The following is a 19,333-nucleotide window of genomic DNA, read 5'->3' as shown; positions in this document are numbered from 1 at the left end:
ATTAATAATAATTTAATAAAGTTAAAGATTTTTATATATTAATATTATAGATTTATATTATTTACTATTAAAAAATCTAGTTATTTTCCTTAAGCCTTTTTCCTTATACTTTTCCTTATTGTCATTCTTATTCTTTAATGCGCTAACATAGCCGTCATGTCTGCGCTTTACATTGCCCGGAGCATCATATTGATCAAGACTCTGTTCAGCCTTGCGTTTTGCAGCTGTCGATCCTTCAGCGACCAATTGCGCATCCTTTTGAACCGTCACACTGGGTTTCTTATCTTCTTTTAATGCTTGAACCCCTTTATCTGTCGCTGGCTGCAATGATCTCTGTTTCCCTTGGTGGTCATTATTGAAGAAGTTCATTATGTTGGACTTGTTCGCCTTGCTGTCTAATGGGACGATAAAGGTGGGTGAGTTGTTACCGACTTTGCCGACATCTTGAGAAACTCGATAAATATCCAGATCTCCTTCGAACGGCTTCAGAAGTCCTTGCAGCTCATCGGACCACTGTTTTCGGGATGGGTCAAGCCATGTCGCCATACTTGATGAATTAGGATCAAAGATCACAGGCATACGATCGTGAAGAAACTTGAGTTCTGAGTTGGTGCTTGTGGTGATGATTGTGTATGAGTATAATGTTTCACCCGTCCCTGTTGGATGTCAGTCTTGCTTTAGTGATATATCACAAGCTCTTCATCACCTTCAAAATGCACACAGTCCCAAAGGCCGGCGAAGCACATCAAATGTCCATCCTTTCGTTTCACGTAGTAAGGCAATCTCTCCTTTCCGTTTTTGAGCCACTCATAAAATCCTTGGGCAACCACGATGCATCTTTTGCGAGTCTTCATGCTGGCCCACATTCCTCCAGGTGAGCTGAGGGAGTCATCACGGCAGTTGATGGTCTTTAACATGGAACCATAGTCTGGTCTCCTTCTGGTCCATGAAGGGACAAGGCCCCATTTCATTGACTGGAGCTTGTACTTGATATAGTCCTTTGGGTCCTTGGGATCCCGAGTGGCGTCGTTCTGCTTCTCACCTTGTTCAACTTCTCGTGTGGTGTTGTGATCTGATGTGCTAGCACGGTAAACGACACCGTGATATCCTGGGGCAAAGTTGTAGCTGCTTCGAGGGGCGCCATCCCCGGTATCCTCTGGTGCATCATCAATTTCTAGTCCCTCTTCCTCGAGCATCTGACGGATCTGGGACGGCCGCTGCAAGTCGTGCTTAGCAAACTCACTAGCAATCTACATTTCAATGAATACTTACCAGGGCCAATGCATATCTTCCGCACATGACGTGCGCCTTTTTAGACTGATGGTGATGTTCAGACACTCAACCTCTCATGTGGCATTCACGGTGCCATGTAGTGAGTAGTTAGATCACGTGGTTCAAAGTATGACGAAATGTCGTTTGTCTCAGTCTCGAGACCAGGAGAGCTATGTGACCTCTAAAAGGACAAGGGTAATTTACCACTGATTTACGAATCTTGTTTCGTCTCATAAATGAAAGTTCATAAGGTTATAAATTTTTCGCCCCAGTGCTAAAACAACAAATTCTTATGGTATCGTTATATCGGCATGCATCCATCACGCCATGCAGTATACTCCAGTACAGTAGATACAGTTTTGTTCTCAGGCCTTTCGGCGAGCCTTGCGCTTAAGTGCCGTCTCCTCTGTCCACGCATCCTCAAACAGCGTCGGTTTCCGCTTGATATCTCCCTCCCTTATACCTAAGCGACGAACAACTTGGAATGCACCAGTGCCGACGGACATTGTTTGTCCCATGATGATACACTCACTGACACCCTCAATTTGATCGGTCTTCATGCCAGCTGCAGCTTCGAAGAGATGATCCGGGGTCTTCTCGAACGAAGCCAACTGTAGAACGCTATCGCGCATCTTGGACAGCCCGAAACGAGTGATGCCGAGAACTTCACCTTTGTAGGTCATAACGTCGGCAAGAAGTTGCATGTGTCTCGGATCGATGCCCATATCCCCCATCACCTCACCAATCTCGTCAGCAATGGTGGTTCTGGCTGCTTCGATACCAAGTACATCCCGACACTCCATGACATTGTTGGTACGGGCTTTTGTGCCAATAACACCCTCTGTAGTCATACATTCCCGGAGACCGTAGCCTTCAACAAGCACAGTATGAGTGCTCTGTTCCGATGTTTGAATGATCGCTCTCGTGGCTTCAGGATAACCCGAGATGGGGACATTGGGAAGTGAGCGGCGCAAGAAGTTGGCCCTCAACAACATGTCTCCAGTCTCGGCGGCGGCAGCTTTGCTGCGAGCCGTAGTCCTCTTCGTCGCCGGATCGGTCACGTCCCGTACGCGAACGATAATCCGCTCTCCATCGATCGATAGATCATCTCTTTGCACCTTGAGTTTGCGCTGCTTGCAAATAGCCTCAGCAATATCGTAGGGGCCAATGCCAAGGTGCATATCTGAAAGAGCAGCGGAGTCAATTTGTAGAACAACGTTGCCTTCTGTAGTGCGCCATTCATCTTCAACAAACCGCAGAACATCCGAGATGTAGGTTTTCTCGATTCGTCCCTTCACAACTCGAGCTGCCTCGATTTGCTCGTTGTTTTCGAGAGGACATGTGATGACAGGTGTGCTAATTGCCTTTGACGCGTTGATGATTTCCTTGATTCGGGGAACACCTTGCGTGATACTCATACCTGCGACACCAGCAAAGTGGAATGTTTTGAGTGTCATTTGGGTGCCCGGCTCACCAATTGAATGAGCTCCAACAGCTCCAACAGCGTGTCCGGGTTCAACATGCGCCTTCTTGTACTTTTCCAGGCACATCTTGATGAAGAGCCGAAGAGTTGACAGCGTCACCTTGGCAGTTCGGTCCGCGTGATCTTGAGCAGTCGACCTCACCATGGCACCATCTTTGAATCCAGCCAGCTTTCGCACGGTCTCCAATTTTGATGCCAGCCCTTCCACATGTCGTTCAATCGCTTTGAGGAATCCTCGAGCACCCTCATGCTCATCGATACCATAATCACTCGTATCTCCGTAATCCAAAATCTCATTATGCAGTAACCCGCGCCTGACATAACGCCGCCGCTCAGTTTCCAGCACTCTATCGCAAAAGGATCGAATCTCCTCTGGTGTCATGGACGTCTCGCTGTTATCCACTGTCAAACTCTCCGCATGGGTCCATGTCCGTTGGAAATGAACTGGCTCTGCCGAGCCCTCCATATCCACAGGGTCAAGCTTGTCTGCACCAAACTGAAACTGAACAATCCCACCTCCGGACGTCCGGACAGTATCGTCGTATTGAGTAGACAAATCTTCGAGCGATTTCATTAATCGCCGAGACATATAACCAGTCTCGGCGGTCTTGACAGCCGTGTCGACTAAACCCTCACGGCCTGACATGGCGTGGAAGATGAATTCGGTGGGGAATAAGCCGGTGTAGAAACTGTTCTTGACGAATCCTTTCGACGGGGGCTGTCGAGCGTTCTTATGGAAATGCGGAAGCGTTCGATCCTGGAAACCATCCGCAACACGTGAACCGCCTATAATCTGTTGCCCAACAAGAGCAACCATCTGCGCCACGTTGATATCTGAGCCTTTCGATCCGGATTTGGCCATGATAAGGGGGGCGTTGTTGCGGCTCAATGTGTCGACACAATAAGAACCTGCTTGCTGTCGAACCTTGCTGAGAATACCGGACATGGAGTTTTCGAGAGTCTGTTCCTGGTTACAGCCGGCAGCTTTCTCAAGCTTTCCTGCCTTGAATGTTTCGATCAGGTCATCGCACTGTTTATAGGCAACAGCAACAAGTTTCTCCTTTTCTTTATTTAGTGATTCCGTCGGGAAAACATCTCCCACGCCAATCGAGAATCCTCGGTTTGTGAGTTGCCGCGCACATAGTTTAGCCAGCCTGTTCATGGCAATGACAGCTTCGTCTGGTCCAAAATCACGGAGAATAACGTAAAAGATTGAATCTTTCTTGCCAGTTCCGACAGTAGACTTGTCCATGCGACCACACATGACTTCCGAGTTGCGAACAACAAGCCATCCGTCGTTAGGGTCCATATCGGGGCATTGGCCAGGTCGCGCTTTGTAAGCTCTGCATTTTGCGTCAAGATTGACCTTGACAGGCGAGTCCTTGTTGGGCCTCATGAGCATACTAAAGAGTTGTTTGCCTGTCCAGAGCGATTGAGGTGCAATAATGGCTGGAGGTGGCATGTCCAGGTGTGTCTTCCCATCCATCATGTGCATACAGAGATAGGTAAAGGTCTTGCGGTCAAAAAACCGGTCTTTGCTACTGAGCAGGAAAGCTGCTGTGATAAAGTCCTGAGTAGCAGCAATGACGGGTTCGCCATTCTTTGGTGTGGCTAGGTTGTGCTTTATGCCCATCAGATTGATGGCCTCAGCACGAGCCTCCTCTGTCTGTGGCACATGAAGGTTCATTTCATCGCCGTCGAAGTCGGCATTATAAGGTCCACAAACACATTCGTTCAACCTAAAGGTTCTCCAGGGGCGAACTTTGGCGAGATGGCTCATGATACTTAGCTTGTGCAGAGAAGGCTGACGATTAAAGAGAACAATGTCGTTATCCTCGAGGTGCCGTTCAACAATGTCGCCAAACTTGAGGTCTCGAGCTATGTACTCTCTGTTGCCGAATTTAAGAGATTGTAAGTAGCCACCCTCATCTGACTTGATGACCCGCTGAGCTCCTGGCCAAATGTCTGGTCCATTTTTGACACATTGGCGAAGCTTCTCGAGGTTGTGTCGCTGAACCCTTTCTGGGTAGGTCAGGTTCTTCGCAACTAGTTGTGGCACAGCAACTTGGTCAATACCAAGGTTAGGGTCGGGGGAGATGACGGTTCTTCCTGAAAAGTCAACACGCTTTCCAGAAAGGTTGCCACGGAAGCGACCTTGTTTGCCCTTCAGACGCTGGCAGAAACCTCTTGTGGCTTTACCAAACCCGGGCTGTTGAAGGCCAGGAACATCACTGTTGACATACATGGCGATCTGAGTCTGTAGATACTCCCACTGTTCCATGATGGTTTGTACTGGAGACCCTTTTTGCAGAGCAGACCGAATCATACCGCTAACCCATACGATATCAGCTAGTTTGGTCGTGATGTCGTCCTCGTTGCTCGCGTTGTCTTGAGCCACGGATGGTCTGATACAGACAGGAGGAGCGGGCAGGAATTGCCAGATAAACATCTCTGGTCGTCCTTCTGCAGGATCCAGACCGAGAAGCTCACAGTCGGTAGGACTGATCATCTTGAAGAGATTGAGAACTCTGAGAGGGTTCAGGTCTTCCATAGCCTTCCTAAGGTGTTTGTCCAGCTCTGGGTTCTCGCGTTTTGCCTCGTTGAAGGAGTTGTCGAATTTGATCTTACTCTCTGGCGGGACTTTCTTTACAGCAGTTGATTTATTGTAAGCAACAAACTTGTCGTGAGCAAGCTTGAGAACACCGATCTTCCGAATTTGACCATTTAGAGAGCCACAGTAAGGGCATGTCTTGATCTTCCGGCACTGCTCGTTGATCTTTTTGCATATCTGGGTTCGTCGCAAGTTATCCAAAAACGGTCGTCTCAGTTCCTTGAGAAACTGTTGTCGCTCGGGCTCTTCGAGCAAGACTCGGCCGCAGTCCTAGGAAAGAATCAGCTCTCTATAGATGAGTCATTTATACAAGAGCGGCTAGCTTACCTTGCAAATTTCCTGGAGAATTGACATAATAAAGCGAAGATAGCCCACATGGAAGGCAGGTAAAGGAAGACGGACATGACCAAAATGCCCATTGCAATCCTTCAGAGATTCTTGGCAAGTCGAACATCTTCCTTGTTTACTCGATGTACCCTAAAACAGAATGAGAACCGAACTATACTATAGTACTAGCAAGCCGTTGACAGCATCACATACCAGTCGAGAGTCCAGAGGGCCATGGCGATATGGAGCGCGGTTATTCTCAATGTCATAGAGCAAACGGTCGGAAACTTCGAGAACAGCTTGGTTGGCAATATCTTGATTAGACCTGACGAAGGTTGCAAAGTCAGCTTGGAGATCCAAGATAAGAGTGGTGACCATGCCACCACAGGAAGTCAAACACACTGGATACCAAACTTGATGCCCTTGAACCGCTTTGGCAGCTTATCCACGAGCTGCTGCTTGACGGGACTGTCAGCAGATGTAGCGACCGCCATCGTTGGTAGCAGCAGGAAGCGTTTATTCTTGGCTGTCGTGGGTTTGAAGTTCAGGTCGTTGCGAAAAGCTGCGAGCTCGGGCGCTGGAAGCGTCGGCAGGTATGAGATGCCGATCGCGGGTCTGAGGATAGGTATGCAATACGCAGTGGTCGTGGGTTTTGATCACGACAAGCTTGGGCTAGAAGCTTCCTGAAGTGTTGCGCGCTCGAGTTTCATGTACATGACCAGACAGGTTGGAGGTTGCAGCGAGCGCAAAATGCAATGTCCAAAGTCGAGAGGCGTGGATTCCGTCGCAAAATTTCCATCGCCTGCGAAGAGGGTCCCGTTCTTAGTGTCGTACCCCACCATACTGTCGACACGCGGGGTGCCAGCCACCTCACCCAAGCATCAGGTTTGAAGGGCCTGTTGGAAGAACTGAAGTAAGACGTGAGTCATAAAGACACCACAGTGGGATGAATCATTCGGCGGAGGATACTTGATATACCTTATGTTGGATAGCATGATTGGGCGCGAGTATCCATCGCCCAGTCAAAAACTTCACCGTCATTGAGTGGATAGTGTGAGTATCAATCAATAGCTCGCTCAGTCTTTTATAACTACCTAAGTATAATTGTCCAATTTCTCTCAACTTTGGTACACGAACTATGTTATATAGCCAATTTCATTCCATAAATCTATGTAAACCTATAAAATCCAACTCGACGGGTGCTCGAAGAGTTGGCCTTCGAGGTTGACGAGCGGCATACCACATTATACGACTCTGAGATGTCGACTGCCAGATCTCCATAATGCATCGTCCTTCCTTACTTCTGGTTTACTCGTTCCTCGATGGAGGCTCGGTCTCATTCCTCTTCACACTCGACCTGTTCGATAGCAGCTGCGAGAGCACGAAATGGTTTACGTCCTCATCAGCCCAGTATGCCATGTGAGATGCAATGGTATTGATGGGATTGAAATCCAGGACACTCCTATGTTCAACGTTAACCTTTGTTTTCTTTTCGCATTTCTGTTTCAAGCAAAGTACTTACTCTTGAATGCTATAATCAACTCGGCCGTTACGGTTGAGTGCTCGAACTTTAGCTTCCTCCTTGCGCATCTTGCGCGCCTTCTTATCGTCGTCAGATGTTGCTGTTCCTGTTCCCGTTGTTTCCTGGTCCTTGGTTGGCCCTGTACGATTCTTCTGGAAATTGGAATACAAGGTTTCGATTTCTTCGTCGATCAGTGTCGGGTTACGGTCACCAGCTCCGGAGTCTGGCACAGACGCAGAGTCCGCGAGCTTCTTCATACGTGCATCTGTGACTTCCCGTTTCTCTGCAGCATTTGGTACGTCTCGGTTTGATGTCCTGGTTCCTGTTTCTGTGCCTGTGCCTTCAGCGCTGGCGGTAAGCCGTGCAACCTCTTCGTTACTCAAACCAAGCGATCGATTGAGCAGGTTACTAGCGATGCCAGCACTAAGGCTTGACCACAGTCCACTAACACTCTGTCCGACTTTTGCTCCGATTCCTGTCAATCCCTGCGGGGCGACATTGCCGAATATTCCTCTTTTCGTGTATGGCAACATTTGGGGCTTGAGTGTAGACATGGTAGGAGATATCAGCGGCTCTAGGCGGTAACTAATTGGATCAGATGGGTGGAAGATGTTAAAGAGCTGCTGAACCTTTGGTGATGAGACAGACATAGGAAGACCAGTCAAGGAGGATATCTGCTCTACTCCTGAAGAATGCTGTGCGGTTCGGAAACATTCTCCTTGCGTACTTTCCCCGATATCTTTGATGTCGGATGATGTGTTGCGATGTCTGGCTGCTATTGTTCTGGAATCACGTTAGTGTTGGACGTTTCTCTGGGAGATAATGAGACGCACTGTCCCTTGAGCATCTGAAAGAGGCCGATTGGAGAACCCAGGCAAAAGAAATCCTCGACTTTGAACTCAAGATTGAGCTCATGGTCCTTGTTGGGTGTCTGTGAAATATCCTGAGCCGGCCACAACCGTAGAGCAGACTTCGGCTCAGCGGACTGATCCCGTTTTTGCTGGCAAAGTAGATCAAAGAGAATCGCGGAACCCAGAGAGTGACCCATCAAGTGAACCTTTCCTCTGAAATCAGGATTTCTTTCTTTGAATAGTTTGAAAATTCTGTTGCATTCATTCAGCACAATCCTCGAGATTTGAGCCCTATACGAGCTTTGGTATAGCAAAACATCTAAGGCAAGGTCCGAGATTAGGGAGCGTGCAAATGCCACCCCTTCGATAGTAATGTCATCCAAGGATGGATCTACAGCATCGGACAGGTCAGCAACATGGTGGCTAGCAAGAGTATGATGTGTGTACACTCACACTCATCCTCGTCATCATCTATGTCTCCCAGGTCACGCTCTCCCTTCTTCTCACGTTTCTTGGGAAAGTCTAGCAGATGTCTCCAGCACACGGGAAGCACCTGGACCCTGCAGTTACCAGGTCCAGCCCCAATTTCCGAGTTCAATGCTTTCAGATCCGCTGAGTTGGCATACACTGACTTGATTGTCTTGCGGAGGACGTTGACATCGTGAACAAAATTGACACTCTCCATTCTAGTAATAATACTCGTTAGCTGAGGATAATCAAGTCGTTTTATATAGGACGTACCGTAAACTAAGGAGCTGGCCTATACCATGTGTGACAAGCACCAGATGCTCGATTTCCCGTCCTTGGGTTTCACCGGCCTGTGCATTATAATCGTCTTGTATCTCTTGCTCTTCACGTCGCCGTATGTCTTCTTCCTTTTCGGCCTTTGTCTTTCCTTCTCCCTCAAGAAGGGAAGAAAGCTGGCGTTGAAGTGTTGCACGTCGAGGGTCTTGGGTCGGAGTATTGTCGCTGCCATTCTGAGCAAGGTCTTCATGTGAAGCACGGGTAGTGGGCGGAGCTGATCTTCGCTTCAGACTCTTTTGTTGTTTTCCTTCCAGTGGAAGACCCGAGTCAGCTGCGTTGGTTTGCTTCTCTTCCCTCTTGTCTTTGTCGGTGTCTTTTTCTTTATTCTTGCTGGGTTCTGAATAGCCACGAACCAGTCTCACTCCGCTCATATAACTCCCACCAGCGAACCTTTGATACATAGAAGAAGTCACCCAAGAAAGCATACCATCCGTGTTTAGATAGGCAGTGCTTGCATCATGGTATGTGGCCAGACTGTTCATGTACGTTCCAAACAATCGGTATGACTGGGGCTGAGGTTGACCACGAGAAGATGATTCAGTTGCAGAGCCATCAGCAACTGGCGTCTGACCAGTTTGCTCGGCTCCACCCTTAGCTGTCGCTTGTAGGTTCTCTTGCGAAGCTTTCGGTGTGAGGTTCCTTCTAGCTCCTGATGGACTGCGGTCTCTTGCTATACAGTGTTTTAGTCAAAGGTTGCAAATGGAAATTTAGTTTGTCTTACTGGGATATAGCCATGGCTTCATCTTAAGGTAGCCCTGTATACATAGTTAGATCGAGCACGACAATTGTGGCATTTAATATTGTATACCTCCTCCAGCTGAGCGGCTAGATTCTCTTCGCAAGGGCGCAAGTTAGAGCCTTCGTGGTAAAACCATGTCCCTCTGCGCACTGCCGTCGATTAGCGAATATTCAGACTGGGAAGTTGAGAGTGGCATACCATCATAAACTGGGCCAAGCCAATATACAGGAGCCAATTCCCGAAATTCAATGTCTACGTCGAATAAGAAGTCTTCATTCACGGGAACACGGACTCCAGTTGACTGCGAGTCAGACAGCCCGCGTTCCCGGTTTTTGATTCCGTCTGTCGTGTCATCTTCAACATCGGCTTTGCGCTTTCTCGGGGCCATCTGCACATCTCCAGGTGCTCGAGTCCGGGCCTCTTCTAGTTCCTCAAGAAGCTTCTGATACTCAGCTTCTAAAGCCTTGGAATCTGAAGAAGAAAATGGGTTGTACTTCTTTGGTTGTGTCGAAGGCTTTTCGGGCTGTGTGGATTTGCTGAGGCGAGGTTTCCGCTTGGGAACATCCACGGCATGAAACCACTGAACTTTTAGAGGAGGGCATCCTGAGGGATATGTTCGAAGGCTTTGCCCATAAAGGTGGGTTATGCTATGATCATCAGGGTTCGCTGAGGTTGCGACGGTTGACGTTTCCTGCTCAATCTTTGTTTTTTGAGTTGGAGTTGTGCTGCGACTAGCAGCCCAAGGATTAAAAGAATCAACAGCGGAGCTCAGATATGACCTCTCGGCCTTCTTCTCGGCCGGTCCTGGTGCCATTCTCAGACTAAATGACCGCGGCCATACACACCATCGAAATTTAGACGTTGCAAGTGGTTGTGATATTAAGGATCTGAGAAGCTTGTGGGTTGAGATGAGTGATGGAGCCAGTGCGACAAGTGGCTCACCGATATGCGACAGGGCCAGAATATCTCGTAACTGATGTTTTAGCCTTCAGAACGACATGAACTGAACCAAATAATTCCAGATTCCAAAACACGTAGATATGAATCTAACTTCTCGGTGAATTGACAAGAAGTAGAAAGGTAGGTAGGTGAAGTAGGCGTAGGTTAGATATTAGGTATGTTCCATGTGAAAGCCAGGTGACGTTCCAGCTGCAGGCACTAGTACAGGCTCCTGCTTTGAACTAACTGTTTTGGGTATGTACTTAAAAAACCGTCTTCAAGCGTACCGAGTATATCCTCAGCATATACTACCTATCCAACAAAGTATTGGATGTATTTAATATCCATATTGCCCGCCTACCGACCTTATCTACTAACCAGGTAGTTACTAAAGGTATATAGGTAGCCTAAGCCAACTTTGGAGTGGCCTTAAATATTTAACTAGACACCATGTTCTTCAAAGCCTATAAGGACTAAGTATTCTCAGAAACACCTACATGCTCAGTAGTTCTACCTGAAGAAGGTATTAATGGGAAGATGTGTATTTAACTCTGGCTGTATAGCCAATCGCGCGACCTGGGGGAGCCCGGTGAGCTTAGCCGGTGCTTGCTTACCTTAATCCCTCCTTTAAGGTGAGCGAGCGAGATTAAGGCAAGTGAGCAACATGTATATATGCATGCATGACTTGATTGCACTGCAACTTCGAATCAGGGTCATCAGCTCGAGGGTAAATTCCACACAAGATGTTACGTCCCATACCTAGGTAGTGCACCATGATCAGTATATGCAAAGCCGGCTGGCCACACGCAAGACTGCTCAGATTACATATGTAAGTTATCACGTACCCTATGACTGACTCACTTGAGCGTATTGGTGAAACTATAATATCCCAATCAGAGTCAAAAGTGGTCAGCTGCGTCTAATGCACGACATGGATAACGGCCGATAAGCTACATACTATACCAATGACAGAAGAAATGCGAAAGTTGGTTTTATAGGCATTCGATGCGGCGTGGGAGCGTTGAGGCAGAGTTGAGGTTTCTAGCCAAAGAATGATAGACCATGGAGATAGAGCACTGAAGCCAAATTTATTAATCCGGCTTGATATTATGATTTCTCGTTTGTGAATGTTGGTTCAAGTCTCCCTTCTCAACCGAATTATCTGGAACTTGTCGGCAAACGAATACTGAGGTCGGAGGAGCTTCCACAAGCCACTAGGTGCCTAGGTGCTTATAGGACTCTATAACAGCCCCAGTGTTTCATGCCAAAAAGCGTCTTAAAAGATGAAGCACAGAATTAGGGATGCGGCCTTATATATTTTTAAACTTCATAAACCATATTGTTTGATTGCAGCAATAGTCGTACAGCCGCTTTTGAACGCCATTAACAGAAGTGCCTGCTGACTCTACAGCGATAATAAACCTGTCTGAAGAATATGCCTCCATTGTCCCTGTCGCTGTTGGGCAAGGTCTGCAGCTGTCCTACCTTGGTTGTCTCGCAACCCACGAATGTCCCTTTCTCTATTCACCGACAGGCGGCCAACACCTGTCGCCTCGGCCACAGAGCGAGCATACTCCGGAAAAGAGGAGTCCGGGATCGTGGAACAAAGCCAAAGCAAAAGCCATAGCGATTCCTCCTGTGAGTTTTCGATCGCAAGGTGCAGCCCATTCTTCATGTCTCCCAGAGGGTCCTGGTAGCCTACAAAGGCTGTGAGATCTCCAATACTATCACCAGCGTCTCGGAGAAGTTCAACCACGCCGCCAACATCACCCTCCGCGCACATGACATGGAGCGCGCGAGCTGGGCGCGCCTCGGGGTTACTCTCAAGATATGCTTCTTCAGTGATGGACGGAAGAATATCCAGGTGTTCCTGAAAGCCGCCCTCATTCGTATATCTTGTGAATATTGCGGTGCCCGGGGGTGTTGAGAGGAAAGTGTTTGTCACCGAAGGGCCCCCTTCGTTGACAGGAAGGTATGCGGTGCAGCTGGGACACTTGAGCGACAGGGCTACATCTGAAGACTGGTCAAGCAAGCATTGCCTATTGAGCATTAAGTGAGCTATTATACTCGGATGAAAGGGTTTATAGTAGATGGTGTTTTCAAGTAAGACTTACCAGTGAAAGTGACAACCACAGGGGAGCTCAAGATCATCGGGCACAGATGAATCTGAAGTGCTGGGGCCTGCTGCCCCGGGCTCGTCATCTATATCCTCCTCAGGATCAAGACGCAGCACCAACGTCTCTTCACAAACTTTGCAGAGAGCCATCTCTGTATGAAAAGAGAGTGGCTGGCTAGGTGTAAACTGGTAGTGAGAGACACAACAAGGGGTGGATGAGAATTTCTATAAGTCCCAGGGCGACGGCTTTTTACTGCACTCTTTTTTCAGTTCATCTCCACCGTTTAACATGTCCTCCACTTACTTACTCGGCCTGACGCGACGAAGTGGGGCTTTGCTGAGAAGAAACCGCCCAACTTGTGGTTGGAACTGAGGTAGAAGCCTTGACCTGCAAGAGTGACAGCTCCCTGACCAAATACTGGTACCTTAGGGTCGGGCTGTTGACACACAGGTACCTAGACTGAAGACAGTAGTCATGCACTAATAAATGAACCAATCTACCTATAAAAGCATTACCTATCACTATCAGTAGACTTCATAAAACGACGTTTTTCATCAGGCAGTAAATCCCAAGCAGGCATTTAGCTGCCTAAGATATTGTCTACCTAGTAGTAACATCCATAGGTACCTAGGCTACCAGGCCAGCAGGCAACAACTAATTCTCCAAGCTATATGTTATGTGCTTGGGCCTGGTGTCGTAAGTGATTGCGAATACCAACGCAACCTGAAGGCCCTGAGATACTAAATACCTCTGAATGGTAGTGAACTAAGCTGGAATAATAGAAATTGGAGCGATGCACTGCCATCTCGAATGGCGGACATTACATCACCGCTTAGCAGTAGCAGGCCACTAGGTACCTATGGCAGACTCTTGGCAGGGAAGCTCCCCGCAGTGACGTGGCATCAAAGTACTTCAGTTTATAGCGTAAGTATAATTATCGCCGGAGTACCCCTGTAAGTACATAAATTACGGTCAGTCAATACTTGATCGACACCATCATTCAGGTACCTCCTTCATTTAGACTGGGATCTCCCCCACTCACTCAACCTACGCCGCCTGAAGACTGTGTCTCTCCTTTCAGGCGCCCAATTCTCGCATCATCTTCTTCCTCAACCCATAAGAGAGCGTACGAATACCGTCCTGTGCTCGAGAACTACCTAATCTCACCGGAGGTTTCGGATTCTCAATACCATACCACACCCTCGCCTGCTCAGCTGTCCAACTGCATAGGCGCCCTCCTGGAGCACCCCGCCCTCCCCCGCCATGAACGTTTTGAAACTTCAGAGGTCGGTCGCACCGGAACTCGCGGGCTTCAACGCGAAGCTGACTATGTTTTAACAGGAAGTTTCCTCAATTTCAACAGAATGAAATCTTCAGCTTGTCCGATGCCTTTCAGCGGCTTGATGTCGACGATAGAGGATACCTTGATGAAGCTACCGCTATCAAGGCAACCCAGCAGAGCGAAAATCAGCCCTACGATGTTGTGCGCCAGGCGTTGAAGGAAGTCGAGCTTGATTCTTCGCGACGCGTTGAGCTCGAGGACTATGTTAGCGTACGTTCCGAATGCTCGCATTTTCCCTTCGTATACACATACTAATTCATACCGCCCCAGCTCGTTGCCAAGCTTCGCGATTCATCGCCCGCTCAGAAACGCATGTCCACGGGACCAACTCCTCCCTCTGCAGGTGGTGGTGTTGTCGCGCAACGTACTGGCGGTCATGCTTCCAAGGCTAGCGTGAGCGGAAAGATCCAGGTCCAGGGCTCTAATGCCAACATCACTCACACCATTAATGAGGATGAACGCACCGAATTTACCCGTCACATCAATGCCGTGCTGGCTGGCGATGCTGATATTGATAGTCGCCTCCCCTTCCCTACCGACACTTTCGAAATGTTCGACGAGTGCAAGGATGGCTTGGTTTTAGCCAAGCTCATCAACGACAGCGTTCCCGATACAATTGATGAGCGTGTCCTTAACATACCCGGCAGGAAGATCAAGAACCTCAATGCTTTCCACATGAGTGAGAACAACAACATTGTCATCGAGTCTGCCAAAGGTATCGGCTGTTCTGTTGTTAACATTGGTGCTGGTGATATCATTGAGGTTCGAGAACATCTTATTTTAGGTCTCATCTGGCAGATCATTCGACGAGGATTGCTAGGAAAGATCGATATCAAGCTCCATCCTGAGCTGTATAGACTGCTTGATGAGGACGAGACACTTGAGCAGTTTCTCCGCTTGCCCCCCGAGCAAATTCTCCTCCGATGGTTCAATTACCATCTGAAAGCTGCTAACTGGCCCCGCACGTAAGTTTTGTCTGATATGGTTTGTCTTTTGTGAAACTAACCCGTCTTAGCGTCAAGAACTTCTCCTCTGATGTTAAGGATGGTGAAAATTATTCGGTTCTGTTGGCGCAAATTGGTCCCGAGTATGGCGTTACCCGTGCGCCTTTACAAAAGCAGGACCTACATGAGCGAGCTGAGGCAGTTCTACAAGAAGCAGACAAGCTCGGATGCCGCAAATTCTTGACACCAAAGTCACTCGTTGCCGGTAATCCCAAGCTGAACCTAGCATTCGTCGCCAACTTATTCAATAACCATCCCGCCCTTGACCCCATCACGGAGGAAGAGAAACTCGAGGTTGAAGATTTCGATGCGGAGGGCGAACGCGAGGCTCGAGTCTTTACACTGTGGCTGAACAGCCTGGACGTCCAACCTGCAGTTGTCTCGTTCTTTGATGACCTTAGGGATGGCAGTATCCTCCTTCAGGCTTATGAGAAGGTCATCCCGGGCTCTGTCAACCCCCGTCACGTCAACAAGAGGCCAGCGCATGGAGGTGAGATGTCGAGATTCAAGGCCGTCGAGAACACCAATTACGCGATTGAGCTTGGAAAGCAAAACGGGTTTTCGCTAGTTGGCATACAAGGCGCTGACATTACTGATGGACAAAGGACCTTGACTCTGGGCCTTGTGTGGCAACTCATGCGCAAGGACATCACCGTCACTCTATCTTCACTGGCTCAGAAGCTTGGCAAGCGAGAAATCACCGACTCTGAGATGGTGCGATGGGCAAACGATATGTCGCGAAAGGGCGGCAGGAATTCTTCCATTCGCTCTTTCAAGGACCCTTCAATCGGATCTGGCATCTTCCTTCTGGATGTTCTGAATGGAATGAAGAGCAGCTATGTTGATTACGATCTTGTTACATCTGGACAGACTGACGAGGATGCTTACTTGAACGCCAAGTTGAGTATCAGCATTGCTCGAAAGCTCGGCGCGACCATTTGGCTAGTTCCCGAAGATATCTGCCAAGTCCGCAGCCGCCTCATCACCACCTTCATCGGTAAGCTCTATAAGAGATCTCAAGTACAATATGCTAATGCGACTGCTAGGTTCTCTTATGGCTACGCACGAAAGGATGTAGATCTAGTTTGGGACTTGTTTGGCGATGGCGCGATTCGGGACGTGGTTATTCGTATGCAAGAATATTTGATATCTTATAAAAGCTTTGGTTCCAAAAACCATCATATTGCCAACACAGTGCCATTCGTCATTCCGATAGATGTGATCATCCTCCATATTTTTGCTATTTTAGGTGATGAGGATCTTATTCAGGAATAGAGATCAACGTGACATTTCTCATTATCGCCGGCTGCAGTACTCTCTCAGAGGATCAAATACAAGCTACACAACAGACTTGGTCCTGTAAAAATGCCCAGCCAAAAGATCAAGTTGCCTAGTGTCTTGCGCCCACGCAACCACTTGGTGCGGCTCAGCCTCACTAACTGTGAACCAGTAAGTACCTAGTCAATCCAAGGTTCCGGTCACGAAAACTCACTGGTAGTTGGCACATCTGAAGGAACAGGAGATAGCCTCTCAGCTTCTTAAACAGACACCACATGACCAATTCGTGGACGCAGGCTGAAAGAAAGAATGTAATCAGTGTGGCCGTGTGCTTGTTGACTTTCAGAGATGATATAGAGCTATGATAGACGTGGCGGAGAAGAAAGACGTGAACAGGTCGATTCCAGTCCCGGGCGAACTGATCCCAAGAGACTAGGGAGCAGATATCAGTTAGACACCTACATTGCCGAGGACAAATATCGAATGACTTACCGCTGTTCCACCACGCATCATAAAAGTTTCGATCGGCAAAATATGTCAACTCAGCCAGGATGTTCAGGATAGTTTCCCAAATGAGATACCAGACAAGCTATATTGTGTTAGAGCCAAATGCAGATAGCGAGGATTTCTGTCTGCTCACCAGATACTCCATCATGAAAGGGAAGATAAGATCGAGAAGCAACCCGGGAAACTCCTGAAATCTCCCAACCAGTGGTACGCCATTCTCCTTCATCTCAATGGTCTTCATGACGACGGGATCTGTGAGCTTCCGTTAGCGTGGCAAATGGCAGTTTTCAGAAGAAGATAACCGACAAATAGAGTGCTGTGAGACCTGAACCATCACAAACAGAACCCCAAACATTGCAGTAAACTTCTCCAATACGTACGACCAGTCGATAGAATCGGATCGTGGGTATTCTATCTCATAAACAAGAGTTGGCAGAGGGATCCATTTGTAGTGATCGATGAAAGACAGGTTGTTGGGGTAAGCTTTGCCTATGGTGGCTGCTGTTCCCTTGAGTTCATCGGTCATTGCATCCACCTCCCACTTCATGATGCGCTCAAAGAGAGCAACTTGCTCGTCGTCCAGGGGCTGGTGAGAAGCAATGGCTCGTGAAATCTTGTCTATATCACTTTCTTCCTGGCCAGGTTGCGCAGAGATGGACTTTCGGCGCTCTTCGGCCGAAGGGGTAACACTAAGATGTTGTGTTGATATGGCTGATGCCGGGGGTTCAGTCTGCGATGGGGTCATGGCTGGATCAACTAGGTCTAGCTGCCTAAGCTTCTTCATTATCTTGGCACGTTGTTTGTAGACTGTCGATAAGTGACCATTGTAGAAGGCGTAAGAGTGCTGCTTCATCAGCATGACGATGCCATGAAGGACAAAAAACACAGTATGAGTCCATGGCCAGTCACGCCAGAGAGTCAGGCCAACAACGCCAGCCAGAAAGGCCGTTTGCCACATCTGAGAAGATCCATGAGCTTTCGTCCCAGGCTCTTGTATGACAATTGTAACTTACATTCTGTATAACCCATCCAGCACCATCCCAGTTGATGTAGTTGGCAGAAATAAGCCGCTGGATCATCCATGTCACTGCTGTCAGGGCACACATGATGCCATCCGAGAGAAGCAGGACAACAACTTTGATACAGTCAGTCTCGCGAACCCACGAAGAGAAAGTGTCAGGGTGATATCATACCATCTCGATGGAACATAGTCTGCACGATTTCGTTCGTCCCCAGGGGGTTTCCGTAGACTTGCCAGTTCTGGGCCGAGATTTTGAAGACGAAAAGAGTAACGGCGAGCCAAAACAACGTATAAAACCCATGAAATGGACTGTTCGACGCTGATGGGCTATGACGGTCAAAGGCTGAGAATTGGCTAGTGAAGACCAGATCGGCAAACTTTCGCCGTCTCTGCTTTGGACCGGTCGATTCTTGTGACCACTCTGAGCTAGTTTTAAGTAGTCGTTGCAGGCTATTGTCCTCGTCTAGAACAAGATGGATACCTGAGTCACGACGCTTGAAGCGCAACCCAGGCTCTTTTTGCAGTTTTTCAAACTCAGTGCCCGACAGGGATATGGTTTCTGGTTGAGGCTGGACGCGATGGGCATAACGATGCCGGACACCTGATGGCTCTGTCAGGGTCGGTCGAACATTCTCGTCATAATCCTCTTCACTTGGTGTTTCAGAGCCAAGTCCTGGGCTGGGCCCGTCAATCGTCATACCAGCGGCTCGTAGAGCTTCCCCGAGTGATCTCGGTGCTGGTCGTTGGAGTTCCGGGATCGGCTGCCCGGTACTCCGGCCGGAAAGCGGGGACCTTCCCGGGGCAGTTGAGGATACCATCGGGTTGTTGATGGTAATTAAGGCAGGCTGATGATAATTTAGATAGATGAATCGAGTTATTGTCGAAATGGATAGGCTGAGCAAGTAATTGCAGTCCGGCTAATGTCCTCTATGTTGGTCTGGGGAAGATTGTAACAGCTCTATGAAATCAACTGAATATACAATGTTCTCTGGACAAAATCAATACATGGAATTATAGGAGAGCTATCAAAGAGAAGTGACTGCGGCCTTTTATGATAACAGTCGAATAAGTTCGTGCATGAATATGATCGGATGCCACGGGCTGAAGATCAAAAGACGCACCCGGCATTTGACAACGCGCGGATGCCGGCCGTTTCATTATTTGCTGCTGATGAGTCCGAGGTTGCCGTTGATGGGGAAAGCTGGGAAACAATCATGCTTATTACCTATCTTGCTTTGTGGGTAAGGCTTGTGAGACTGACTCATGGTGTACGGTGTAAAGTATTAGTAAAACGTCATTGTGCAAAGAGCCTCGGCCACTGGGCCCTCCACTACCTACTACTGTAACTTTTCCAAAGCATCCATGGATGCATGCATTGGCCAGCAGACGTGGATGAGGCTTACACACACACTGTCGGGATGCTCGGTAACAAAGAGGCTAGACTACGACTGCCAAGTACCTCGTGGGTAGATAACAAAACAGACTTCTCTAGTATGTGCCTCTATCTATACCCCTG

The 19,333-nt window shown here is 48.3% G+C and overlaps 5 protein-coding genes across 5 annotated transcripts; 1 reads left to right on the top strand and 4 right to left on the bottom strand.

Annotated features, from left to right (window-relative positions):
* Positions 1-57: 57 nt before the first annotated feature.
* Positions 58-1,299, bottom strand: FTJAE_5611 (DUF159 domain protein; the record flags this gene model as incomplete). Its single annotated transcript, XM_037352137.1, has 4 exons — positions 58-64; positions 110-656; positions 707-1,217; positions 1,273-1,299. 4 exons carry the CDS (start codon positions 1,297-1,299, stop codon positions 58-60), a joined length of 1,092 nt encoding a protein of 363 aa, XP_037207344.1.
* Positions 1,300-1,637: 338 nt separating this feature from the next.
* FTJAE_5610 (DNA-directed RNA polymerase III subunit RPC1) lies at positions 1,638-6,535 on the bottom strand (the record flags this gene model as incomplete). The annotated part of the gene is made up of 5 exons (XM_037352136.1): positions 1,638-5,636; positions 5,694-5,705; positions 5,907-6,018; positions 6,096-6,308; positions 6,354-6,535. 5 exons carry the CDS (start codon positions 6,533-6,535, stop codon positions 1,638-1,640), a joined length of 4,518 nt encoding a protein of 1,505 aa, XP_037207343.1.
* A 5,418-nt stretch (positions 6,536-11,953) lies between these two features.
* On the bottom strand, positions 11,954-12,814 carry FTJAE_5608 (ring finger; the record flags this gene model as incomplete). The annotated part of the gene is made up of 2 exons (XM_037352134.1): positions 11,954-12,587; positions 12,663-12,814. 2 exons carry the CDS (start codon positions 12,812-12,814, stop codon positions 11,954-11,956), a joined length of 786 nt encoding a protein of 261 aa, XP_037207342.1.
* Positions 12,815-13,928: 1,114 nt separating this feature from the next.
* FTJAE_5607 (fimbrin) lies at positions 13,929-16,089 on the top strand (the record flags this gene model as incomplete). The annotated part of the gene is made up of 5 exons (XM_037352133.1): positions 13,929-13,951; positions 14,007-14,217; positions 14,278-14,972; positions 15,023-16,008; positions 16,058-16,089. 5 exons carry the CDS (start codon positions 13,929-13,931, stop codon positions 16,087-16,089), a joined length of 1,947 nt encoding a protein of 648 aa, XP_037207341.1.
* Positions 16,090-16,330: 241 nt separating this feature from the next.
* FTJAE_5606 (sterol O-acyltransferase) lies at positions 16,331-18,635 on the bottom strand (the record flags this gene model as incomplete). Its single annotated transcript, XM_037352132.1, has 8 exons — positions 16,331-16,450; positions 16,504-16,721; positions 16,782-16,878; positions 16,930-17,048; positions 17,099-17,121; positions 17,177-17,754; positions 17,810-17,931; positions 17,990-18,635. The coding sequence occupies 8 exons, from the start codon at positions 18,633-18,635 to the stop codon at positions 16,331-16,333; spliced, it is 1,923 nt and encodes a 640-aa protein (XP_037207340.1).
* Positions 18,636-19,333: the final 698 nt, after the last annotated feature.

The sequence above is a fragment of the Fusarium tjaetaba genome, assembly GCF_013396195.1.
Source record: "Fusarium tjaetaba strain NRRL 66243 chromosome Unknown NRRL66243_c0000108, whole genome shotgun sequence".
NCBI lineage: Eukaryota > Fungi > Ascomycota > Sordariomycetes > Hypocreales > Nectriaceae > Fusarium > Fusarium tjaetaba.
The sequence above is the reverse complement of the archived record's forward strand: the minus strand, read 5'-3'. Positions and strand labels throughout refer to the sequence as shown.